The following is a 12,355-nucleotide window of genomic DNA, read 5'->3' as shown; positions in this document are numbered from 1 at the left end:
AACCTAGCGGAAAACTGGGCTCGATTCGTGGTAATGCGTGAAGTTCCTACGCTAGAAGAAGTGATTGCGGTTATCGCTTTCTCTCAACTAACATGTGTAATGAAGATTGTCTGATTCCGAATTCAATTGTCGATTTCATGGCTCGTAGGCCTATCACGGATTGACTTGGCTGGGTGAACGTGCGTGAAGTTGGTTACTCAAAACTAAGGGCAACAAGTTGCATGCTGCTAATAGAATAAGTTCTAAATTGTAATTAAAGGCGAAAACACGAAAGTCCAAATTACCTTTCTTTTCATAAACTTCTATATTTTATTTTAATATTTATAAAAGCTTTTCTTTGACGCCGTAGTGACGCTGCAAACGCAACACGCTATCGGCAAACGCAAAACGCCTATTTCAAAACTCTTCATTCCTGCATGCCCCAACGCTAACACCCGCAAGGCTCTGGAGCCCCAAACTTTAGGGGCCCCTATTCTAAAAGTTTATTAGCCATCAACATGGTTTGCTTTTTGACAGTAACCGCTTTTCACAGCATTACCACTGTTATCAATTTGTTGTTTACCATTGCTCTTTGTGCGCCATCGCGGCTTTTACCATTTCGAGCGAGTTAGTTCGGGACGTGCTCGTCGCCGAAAACGACTGCGCGCTTCTTATACTAGTGTGCCGGTTTGCGCAGTAATCCTTTAAAACTCCACTTACACCGATTCAGACAGTGAGTGGTATCTGTTGCCTGTCTCTTTTCTTAAAGGGACTGACAACCGATTTTTGAGGACCTAGTTTTTTATGGCGCAACGTAAAGCTCGCCCTTGGTAGTGTTTATACCTGCAGCGGTTACGTCCAAAAGTACGTGGATATTTTGTAAGCAGAATTTTTCGATCTGAGAAGCCTCTAAAAAGTTACGATGTCCTCGCCCAGTAACACTGAGAAGTGAAAGCGATGCCGATGGCCTGCCTTGCAAATTGTGGAAGCCGCTCATCGTTCTGCTTTCACAAGAGTGAGTGAAACTGTGGTTAACCACCTATATTTTTTCCTTTTCAATCACTTTTGAAAATAAAAAGCTGGTACAATAAGTTTGCGTTGTTTTACTAGACCTTTCTTAGGTTTGTACTGCCTTTTTGCCAAAGTACGCGTCTACGTCATGGCTGACTGGGCCCCGGCGTCGTTATTCTGTCGATAGCCGAGCCAAACCAAGTTATCGAAAACGAAACCACGCTGTTTGCACATGTGAGCGACATCGCCGAGAAGCACCGCGCACGTTTTTGAAGTGTACGTCCCGAAGCATGCCGCTGCAAAATCTTAGCGACTTGGAGTTAAGAATTCTAGCTCGCATGCGAGAGCAGAATTTAAATCCGTATGATCATGCGCCTAACCGCGATGTTTCGACGGACGATGGCAGCGAAAGCGACGATCCTGAATTAGAAAGGCCCCCATCACCGCAAGCCGGTCGGCTAGGAAATATCGACTGGTGAGTAAGCATAAGTAGCATGAACGCATAATTCCACAATTTGAGGGCTGTGTGAACTTAGCGATGACCTCCGAATGTACGCAGGTGCAGGTGCAAGCACTGTGGCGTTATGCCGACGGTCGAAGAGTGCGTCTGCTGCAAGGACATTGCTGAAATCCTATCTACCAAGCTCTGCGTGACATTAGAGGCCGACTTCGAGGCACTGTGCTTGAACACCGCAGTGCTTCGAGTAGCATACATAGATGTACACGTAAACAGGGAGGATGCCGAAATCGTAGACGACCATATGTAAGTCCAATCGACCGAAATTGTGCAAAGAGCCCTCAAGTCTCTTCGTGTTGCAGGAGGTACAGGTATACGGCATACCGGCAGTTTACCAGGTGGACCTGGGGCTACCTAGGACAATGCGACAGACGTGTCCTGCCGTCCTGTGTAGTGCGGCGTATACGGGAACAATTCCCGTCGGCGACATACACAGGGTTCCGCCTTGCACCTCTGCTGTGACTGGCGTTACCGTCGTCAGCGAAAAAAAAAAGGTTTGTTCTAAAGCCAACTTTTTAAGATTATCGGCTACTTCTAAGTGCAACTTAATATATCAAAGTGAAAGGATAGCAAGTGTACTCAACAGGCGTTGCGGCCGATTTTTTACCTTCAAAGCAACAGTGCAACAAGACAACTATTAAAATGAAACAGTTAAAAAGCTTTTTATTTCTGAGTCAGTGAGGCAACCATGTTTGGAATGTAAAATAGTACACTCATTTGACTAGATCCAGCAAGAATTCTTGCTAGCACAATAACATCAAATATGCAGCCCATTATGAAAAAAAAAGAAAGAAAACAGGTTCCAAATGTTTTCAATATAGGTTTACTTGAAAACACTTTATTTGGAACATGGTGACAACGAATTTTTTTTTGTTCTACTGCAATTCTACTGCAAAAATTCTACTGCATACACCAATTTTACCGCTTTAGCTTAGTTATGCACATTTGTAATTATGTATTTTCCTTTACAATTTGTTCTAGATTAGCCCACATACAAACAAGTGCTAATTAACTCGCATGAGTAGTCTCATGACAAGGTCGATCATTGCAATTGAAAATTGCAGCCCACCGATATCCAAGACACGCTGAGCTACAGCCTATTCTTTATTAGCATCACTTTGGCAATTCGTGCACAATCACAATAATAATGAAGTGAGTAGAACTGACATTATCCTTCATTGTACAGCTAACTTCATTATAAGGATTGTATATTTTAGTACTCTAAGGTACACATCTCAGGCATGCTGAACTATTTTGACAATACCGAGATGTTTACTTTCTGCACTATTTCATTGACTGCCGATCTGATATTGTCAAGACCCCAGTACAATCAATTCGAGGATTGAGCCAGGACACAAGGAACAATGCAGGGAGTCGATGGCTAGTGACGAATCTTGTGTTGACATTGGTTTTTCCTGGAGTTAACGGTGCTGCTTCCGACAGACGCCAATTGGGGGTGTAAACCAGTAGATAGTTTCCTCGTTTATGCTCTCAAGGCTTCCACAGGTTTGCGCTTTTACCCAAAAAGTGTGGACATCCTTGCATGGCTATTCTTCTGCCTCTTACTCAACTTGCGTAATGCCTGTGCGAAGATACAACAGTCCGTACGGGTGCTTTGGTTTTGACTCGTTCTAGGTGAACAGAGTGGTGTATTTTGTTATAAACAGGCAAATCTATTTTAAAATTATGCATTATAGTAGTAGTGCTTACAATACATGTGTAAGATAGAAGTCAGGCCAGGTTGTGTTATAGAGGTTGTACATCTTGTGGTAAACACGTTCATTGCAATGGTGCTTGAATAGTACTCAAAAATGAGGTAAAGCTTACTATTCTCCAATTTCTCTACAGACTTTTGCCTTGCAGGAGGGAAGTAACCGGAACAAGAATGCACTTGATCGCACATTCACAGTACTCATATCTTGAAAATGGCGTGGCTTACAGAACTGTTTCCAATAGAACATGTCTTGGATATTGGTCAGGTTTGATTCTACCATAGCTATGTGTGTGTGCCTTAAACTCTGAATTTTTAATTCCATAATTTAGGGCCACAATTTGTCAAGCAGAAATGTGCGCCACAGTTTGTAATCCAGCTAAACAGGCTAAATTCTGATACATACAACACGGAACCCCCAAAAGTTCTTTATAGCACAGTGTTAATAGTGTTCTTTCAAAACTCTTAAGTTTTAAACCGCAGCATGCGCTTCGCCACAAGTGCATGCTTCGGCAATCGAGCATATGCTGCAGACATGGGTGGTGGTCCAGGAGTTGTCCTTGACTCCCTCATGCTGCGGAAGCTTCCACTGCTGCACTCTTCCACGGTTGCTTCCAACAGCTCCTGGACATAGTCTGCAGAATTCCACAGGACAAACAGCACACAAGCCACGTTGTGTTAAAGAGTGTTCCTATCTTCTGTTTCTTGACTATACTTCAGATTTATCCAGGCAGTGAAAAAGTCACTGGCTGAAGTAGCTTCAATCATCTAACAAAAATAACAGACAAGCATGTGCTACCAAAACACACGGGCATAACATGTTTTCACAAGGAAACTCACCATAAGTCACACTTTCTTTTACTGGGCAGACCACTTCATTTCCCTTCTTTGTTTTCAACATTTTTCGTCGGAATGCAGGCTTACCGTCAATGCCACAAGCTTGTTTACGTGTCGTGTTTGCATTGTGATGTAAGACTGCAAGCATGGTTCTTCAAAATGGAGTGAAGTGATAAGACAAATAGCATGAGCAGTCTTCAGTGAAAGTTTTTCATAAATCTAAATTGTGCTTCACCTAGCAGACATCAAAGTTGGTGAATATGCCACAGACTTTGGGGCAAAACGTATCATCAACGAATGGAATGACTCCAAACACGATGTTTGTGCATCTGCCGAAAGCTGAGCAATGTCTTTGATGAGACGGATGTTCAGGACCATTCCACAAAGGTTCTTGTAAACTGCACTCCCTGTAAGAAATAACAGATACAATATAGAAAAACTGTGTGCAAATACAGAATGCTACCTCAGCAAACACTGTTTTGCATAAATAATATGTGAGCAATTTGTTGCAAAATAATTGATACGCACCAGGATCAAGCCACTCCTTGTGAGAAAGCTGGTCGTGTAGGCATCGATGGTACGGCCCCTCATGGCCACTGTGAATGTTCACAATGTGTCTTGTTAGGCCTGCAATATCAAGTGAGAAGAGTCTAAGTAAACAGTATGCAGGCCCCCGTGGCGGTAAAATAAAAGTTGCTGCTGTGCAAATTGGTGCATAATGCTTAGCAAGAATAAAATGCACAACGCAGACAAGGATGAGAGACCAAGGGACAAGGGGACTAGCGCAAACTTTAAACTATTTTATTTTCGTCTTATTCATCAATATAAGCACATACTAACACATGCGCAATAAGGCAGACAGCGCACTGTCGCAAAATAAGAAAAGAGAGAAATAAAATTAGGTGAAAGTTTGCACTAGTCCGTGTCCCTTGATCACATGTCCTCGTCTGCGTTGTGCATTGTATTCTTCCTTAGTACTATATCGAACCTGACCACAGTAATTACGATGCCCTTTTACTATTGATACGTTTTGCATACAATAATAATGTAGAAAATGCAACTGGATATTCGCTGTCTATCTCTTGTCTATTGCCATTCATATCATTCATTCTCGTGTTAATATTTCGTGGTCCCCTTCACTCTTAGCCAACACGTGAATAGTCTGTTGCCCACATAGCGTGATACCACCAACATGCCTGCATGAATATTGCAGTTACGCAACAAGAGTTCAACAATCCCTTCATTTTTCATTCTGTTGATGATGTTGCTTGGGTCACCCATTTATATTGTGGCTTGTGTGAGAAGACCCTGCTGTCGCTTTATTTTGGCCCTAATACAGTTATTGAGCGGATGCGGACTTTCACTTAGTTCTCCCCACTGACCCTTAGAACAGATGCTGCCACAGCACCAAAATGCTGCAAGTTTACTGCCTGAAGCCTTAGGCTTGGCGGTTCCCATTGCAGTAAGTTTCAGGCCGGACCACCACTTTCATATGCACGAACAGTGTGAAGCTTGCTAACAATATGTACCCTATCCCCATAATTTCTTTGCTCTGATCATCAGTATATAAAAGGAATAACTGTTCAGCTTCATTCTGATCAATGAACATCATTTGCTCACTAAGACGTAAATGAAGCTTTGGTCAAGTTGCTGCTCACTATAGATAATTTACAAGGTTCATTTGTGAAACACTTAACAGATGTTTATTACTCTCAATCCACCATTTTTATTCTCAGTGTACTTGAATGGCTAAAGACATAAATTCACTGTAATACAGCCACTGAAATGAGCCCTAGACTGCAATGAGGCGCCAAATAAATTCACCTTTTGCTGGCTAATATTCATAAACTGTAGAGATAGCAAGCTATTAGCATGCTGAAAATATCCACAAGCACTCCAAGTTCATAACATTTGTGTGATGAGCTACTTACTCTTCCAGATGCTGATCCGAAGAGCAACATTACCCTCGGACATCGCAACACTGAAGTAGAGGTGGTTGCATATGGATTGAATCCACCCGTTCAATATCGTGCAACCAGCCCTTTTTGCAATGCCTTCAAGTTTTTTCCGCAGACCTGAAAGTTAAAGTGCATAAGACTGCATCACTTGTCATGATGATACTTTGTTACACATTTAAACTAGCTAGTCATGATTGTGTACTGTATTTGGAAATGCAGGAAAAAAATTATGCAGTCATCTTTCTGCATGGGATAATTGTGCAAGTAGTGCCAGCTATTGCAAAGTTATGCATGATATTTTTAAGTGTACTTTATGAGCCTTCAGAAGCTCTAGATCAGCAATTATAGTGCAATAAATGTTCTGCCTACTAACCTTTCACAACATGCCAGCTGTCCAGCTCATGCTTGATGCCTGGCTCTTTTTCCCTGATATGTTTGCGAATCCCGGGGTGTCTGTCGGTGGTCACAGTTGAAACCTTGAGGTCTTTGGAGTGCAGTTCACCAAGGCATTGCACGAAGCCTACTTTTTCCATTTGCGGGCTTGTTTTCACCTGTGGATTCTACAATAACAAAGTAAGGCAGTAATGCGTCAGACATAAAAATTAAACCAGACTTGTGCGACCTTGCAGAACACAACCAAATTTCCAGCGAAGCTGTTTATTTCAAGCAGTTTCAATGAATGTTTCAGTTGCCTATAATTAAATAACACACTTGAAACCTCGCCCGCATAGGACTTCTGAAACTTTACACGCATGTAATGCTTTATAGCACATGTTAAGAAATTTTAACAAATGCAGTAAATAATCAACATACAATGCATTAGGCAGGACATTGGTCACAGTACTCGTAAAAAAGAATACTCATAAAGCTCCAGAGGACTTGATCATGTAATTTATTGCAAAGGCATAACTAAGCTGCACACTTCATATTTTGTGCACAAATTGTCCTTTGCGTCAGCCATAGTTTGAATATAAACGAGGTGCCTTGTTGAATTCATCGACAACATCGGACAAAGTATTTGCATACCACTTATCAGGTGTGGAAAAACAGGACAAACGAGCATTCACTAAATATTTGTTATGCTCCTAACGAAGCCATGAATGTGAAAATTTTGCCACAGATTGCACATATTACGCACCTCACCTTTAAAGAAATTTTAAATAAAAGATGAAATTTAAGTTATTTCTTATTACGATCGCTTTTTGGCACATAGGGAAACATCCTGAGAACAGCATTGTGACACTTCTGAGCAATTGGTGCAAACATTTTTTTTACAAAGGCAGTACTTGAAGTGCATGCATATAACTTGGTAGACACATTTGCAATGGCGTTCTCTTTAGAATTCGGTATTGCTTGCATTTGTAGTTACACCAGGGTAGCCGACGAACATTTGCGCTAATTGGAGAAAATAATCATAAAGCTTCGGGGCACTTCATCAGTATTTTATGGCAAAGAGTGTACTTAAGCCGCACATTTGAAATTTTGTGCACACACTACCCATTACATGTGCCATAGCTGCTTCGAATATAAACAAGGCGGCTTGTACAGTTCATCGAGGAGACCGGACAAAGTAATTCTATGCCAATTATGAGGTGAGGAAAAGGAGATAAAAGAAGCATTCAATAATTATTATCAGCGCTTCTATTCAATACAGACACATGACATTTTTGTCAGAGTAGAAGTGACATTTCTTCCATGAAAATATTATTTATGACATGGAAAGTGCGCAGTGCAGAATTTATTAAAAGCTGTCTCACCTGGCCGACCTGCACTTGAGTGAAATTCAGGACTTTTCTCGTTTCCGCATCCATAAGTGTGTAGGTAAGGTATTTCGCCGAATGCCCCGGAGAATCACATCGCCCATCTCCTAGCAGGCATAGGTCCCGGCCCTTACAGGCTTCAACTAGAGAAGCTTGTTGTGTGCTCCAGACCTGCACATACAACACTACATGGTTCCAGTTCTGCAGAAGCATATGCTGTATTACCTTTGTTATGGCCGGCACAAGGCAACCCTTTTGGTAGACATTGTATGTCGATGTCGTGAAGGCCTCGATGTTCACAGATGCCAGCAGTCGCAAGACTTTCACAGCGCTGGCACCGCTGAACAAAATGGCCCCAGCTAGCAAGACGTTACCCGCTGCCATGCCATTGGTAGTGGGCTGGCTGCTCCAAACTTTCTGATGGCCTAAAGGGCATGTGGCCTTTACGGTCAAGGAGCTTCCCTGTGTGTGTTTGGTAATACTACAGCTCTCTCCACACTTAGTGCAAGCACTAAGGAGCTCCCACAGGCAACTTTCAAATACAATGTATTTTTTTTCAGTTTGGAGTGTTGTTCCATCCCTGCAAAGTGAATATTATGTTACTATAGTTCATGGTACTATCAAAAACGTGCCAAACTTACAGATGCATGCTGTCATCCGACATCGGATGGTAGCTGGTGTCCTTGGGGTCATTGACAGGGGTGGTGGGGCCACTGACGGGGGTAGCGGGACCACACATGTTGCAGTCATCAGCATAAGACTTCCTTGAAGGCGTTGATGCGGAGCGAGGGGCAAACAGCAGCCCAGGATGATTACCATCGCCACTACACAGTGAGCAATTGGCACAACACACACTGCTGTCCGTCTGAGTGCTGCAGCTCCTTGTGTCGATCCTGCACTGCGTACCTAAGGCGGAGGACCAAAACTCGAGTTATAAATACGTGAAAATGAATTTCGCATGGAATCGAAACGCTGATACAGAATGTAAAAGAAATGCAACGACATGGAGATAAACAATGAAAATATCAGTCATAAAGTAAACATACGAAGGACGAATGCCACTGCAGCTAGTATTGCGTCTTAGTTCTTAGATAGTACCAGTAATTTTGGCACAATTTACAAAAATTTTTATTCTAAACGTCACACACAGACCAGGGTCTCTTTTGACAGAGACAAATGCTCTGTTGGCGCAGCTGGTACAAATCAGTGCCTTGGGCTACAGTTTGCAGTTCAGTTTCTCATATGAAACTGCCATACTTCGGGCAGAATTAGTGTTGAGTTCACCAGGAGAATTGCAGATTACAGAGTTTAGGAAGGGCTGACAAAGAGGTGAACCAAGGACGATCCGAATAAGTCGCGAAGCTTCGGGCTGAAAGGGGTTCAGATCGAATTGTCACCGACATCAGCAAGGTAGCGCTAAGCCCCATGAACCGCCGATGAGCCGCGATCTTTTGAACTTATGGGCTTTTAGGGAAGCTTCCCTACCAGGTACATTTACCTTGGGTGAACTGTAGTACAAGAATAAAAACAGAATTCTACAAAAGGTATTGGGCATCATCAAGGAATTCTGGAAACAGATTTTTTTTTGCCAGGACAACGGTCGGAAGACTGGAGTGCCAAATTTTATTCACTGCACCCTCTGGTAAATGCTGTCACGCAAGAACAAATGAGGACCTTGGTACATAGTTGGTTGCGATTTGATTGGATCTCCAGTCGAAACTCAAACATGTTTTCATGAATTACATTAGGAGGGGCTTTAAAAAGAATGAAACGAGGGGTGATGCACTGTGAATTATGAAGAATGGCAAGGACCTGAAGAAAAGATTATAGGATGACGATGGCTGCAATGCCTCTGTAACACATAGCTGTCACCTCGTTCTTTTAGACTGGTACACGACAAGAAAGACATGCTTAGTGAAGGCATTAAATATGAATCAAATGTTACCTGTTGAAGCGTATCTTGGAGTAGGTCCATGGGTAGGGGATGGGACATATTTTGATGCATAGTTGTGATCATCACATTCCATCTAAAAGAGAATCAGAACAGTATGCTGGGCGTGTTGGTCATCCATACTTGAAACTACAGCACGAAACTACACGACGAAAAGGAAGACATGATGGACAAGCGCTGTACTATCAACACAATGTTTATTGAAAGCACAGAAATAAATGCCCGTAAAAGATAATGCGTTTGTAGTTAGCGTTCCTTATCTGCATAGCGTCTCGTGCCGACTCAAGAAGGTTGGGGCAAGATACAGCCTTAATGTCGTATTTTCAGCAAAGAATAGGTTGGGAAAGATACTTGCTGCTGTAGACAGTAGTGCTGAAAGTGTGACGCAGGAATAGCAGGGTTGTAACATTAAGCACTGTGACAAATATGTCCTGTGCACTGAGGGTGTTATGACATTCTGCTTTCATAAGAATTCTCTGTTAATAGTTCAACGCTTGTTCGTCGCGCCTTCCTTTTTGCCTTGTGTGGTGGTGTGCTGCAGTTGCAAGTAAAAGAGAATGAAACATACTGCAAGACTGGCATTAGTGAATTATATAGGCTGCAGGCATTACTTATCACAAGTCGTCAAACACCTGCGCCACTATAATGAAGCAATTTTATCTCCTAATAGCTTAACATACCAGCTCAGGATCATGAAGCGTACTGCAACAGGTGTCAACATCCATGTTCGCACCAACATCAACAGATACACAGCCAGACTGCACCACGCTATCATCCAGGACCTGCAAAGCACAAATGTGGTATATGCACATCAGTGACACAATGCCAGGCAGTGTTTACCGTTCCAAGAGCAAGTGCACCTTTAGCAGCATAGCAGCTGCAATACGTACCTCACTGTACACCCCAACATCACAGCTTAGAATGGATGGTGCTGCCTCATCACTGCCTTGAAGATGCATGGTTGCAACACAAGCCCTCTTAAACCAGACACCAAAGAAAATACAGGTTAATTAGTGAAGTGATAAATTAGAGAAAGTCACGGTTAAAATAAAAACATTCAAACGCTGTTTTCACACGGTTTGCCCGCCAATGCTGAAATGGTACACGTAACAAAGAAACCAAGAAATGTGTTACACAACTAACATCCATAACTTGAAATCGAGGCAACTGAATCATTTCGAATACGCAGCTTAGAAACGGTGGGTCAACGCCGCTCGTAACGGCCACTGCGGTGAGTTTCTTATACGGCTGTCACACAGCGCACTTTCGATCGCGATCGAGACAAATCGGGATCGAATTTCTCGGTCGCGACTGGCTCCTTTGCGAAAGCTGCAGGAGGGAGTCAGTCATGGTCGATAATTTGTATCCGGATCGGGCTCGATCGCGATCGAAAGTAACCGTATCACACCGGTACGGATCGCGATCGAACCCGATCGGTACTGTACCTCTGTCGAGATCGGGTGCTGCTACACAGACACTAGCGATCACGATTTTGCTCCATCTGGATCTAGTCGATCACGCATCGAGATCGTAATCTGTCGCCTGTATTATCATGCTGAGTGAGCTCAACTAAGTCGATCCGAATTGCTGTACGTACAGTGACGATTCTTGATCGCTTTCGAAAGCGCCCGTGTGACATTGGTGTCTCAAGATGAAAATAACAATCATGCTCCTTACCGTGCCTCCACTGTTGTCCAGGCCGATAGACGGCACAGCAGTGATTCTGAGACGATGCCGAAGGCTACTCTTCAAGGATCCAAACTGCGTGTAATCCGAAGCACGAAAGTGGTCGGAGCAGACGCGTCCATACGGCGGTATGGTGAAGCCAACAGCATTGTCCCATTCCTTTTTACGGCCGCGGTTCACAGGCACCGTGTGAAAGGAAATACCTATGTCGGTCTTTGAACGACGTCGGCAGCTCTTGATGGCGCAATTCAGGCCAGGCATTGTAAATCGATTCGAACAAAGCAACGATAGCACTTAGCACAACTCACAAAGCGTCAGTGCATGCAACCATTGCAATGAGGGCCATGCGGGCCGCTCATGAGCGTGGGATCATTACGTCAAGCGAAGACAGCGCCACTGTTCTCATTACAAACGAAGGCTTATCTGCACATTGTAAGTTAGAAAAAACTTATAATACAAATAATGTTCCTGTATTTCAATACTAATAAAAAGATTAGGAACCGCGTACACTAATAGAAGGTCACGTGGTAGAGATCTTAAATAGGTTGATGTTTTTGCCGCTTGGGGCGCCAAAGGTCATTTTTCACGACTTTTAGCGAAGAATTAAAAATATAAATCCACGTTTAATGAGAAAAACAGGGTCCGTTCTAGCCAATACGATAGACGATCTTTCCATCAGAGGGGTTATCTCAATTCATGTTCTGGGCGGTTGTCTGTCCCTTTAATGTTTCGATTTGCGCGTAGATGTATCATTGAAAAACGCAGTAGCAATTTTAACCAGGGACTCAACCCGGCAGAACGACTTGTTTTCAGTTCCGGTTAGTGCGCATCACTAGACAATTGATTTATCTAGATTCGCCTTTTTGAACATCGGGTTATCAATGTTCGGGTTACCGGTTCAGAGTTCCCCTGGCACCGATTTATTTCGGTTTGAGTGGAGTATTG

At 43.0% G+C, this 12,355-nt stretch overlaps 1 protein-coding gene across 1 annotated transcript; it reads right to left on the bottom strand.

Moving 5' to 3' along the window:
• Positions 1-1,836: 1,836 nt before the first annotated feature.
• Positions 1,837-11,885, bottom strand: LOC125945894 (uncharacterized). Its single transcript, XM_049668277.1, has 13 exons — positions 11,402-11,885; positions 10,615-10,701; positions 10,405-10,506; positions 9,719-9,800; positions 8,415-8,679; positions 7,999-8,353; positions 7,771-7,944; positions 6,387-6,573; positions 5,987-6,130; positions 4,584-4,682; positions 4,291-4,462; positions 4,059-4,207; positions 1,837-3,853 (listed from the first exon to the last, which is right to left on the bottom strand). The coding sequence occupies exons 1-13, from the start codon at positions 11,669-11,671 to the stop codon at positions 3,684-3,686; spliced, it is 2,256 nt and encodes a 751-aa protein (XP_049524234.1). The 5' UTR covers positions 11,672-11,885; the 3' UTR covers positions 1,837-3,683.
• Between the last annotated feature and the right edge of the window lie 470 nt (positions 11,886-12,355).

This window comes from Dermacentor silvarum, chromosome 5, assembly GCF_013339745.2.
Source record: "Dermacentor silvarum isolate Dsil-2018 chromosome 5, BIME_Dsil_1.4, whole genome shotgun sequence".
Taxonomy (NCBI): Eukaryota; Metazoa; Arthropoda; class Arachnida; order Ixodida; family Ixodidae; genus Dermacentor; species Dermacentor silvarum.
Note: the sequence above shows the minus strand (reverse complement) of the source record. Positions and strands in the feature narration are given on the sequence as shown.

Excerpts from the sequence above, each read along its gene's own strand:
- LOC125945894 (XM_049668277.1), bottom strand. The coding sequence starts at position 11,671 with ATGCCTGGCCTGAATTGCGCCATCAAGAGCTGCCGACGTCGTTCAAAG. Across the intron at positions 6,574-7,770 it reads CTCAAGTGCAGGTCGGCCAG|AATCCACAGGTGAAAACAAG; the intron begins GTGAGACAGCTT and ends TTGTTATTGTAG. Across the intron at positions 4,208-4,290 it reads CCAACTTTGATGTCTGCTAG|AACCATGCTTGCAGTCTTAC; the intron begins GTGAAGCACAAT and ends TCCATTTTGAAG.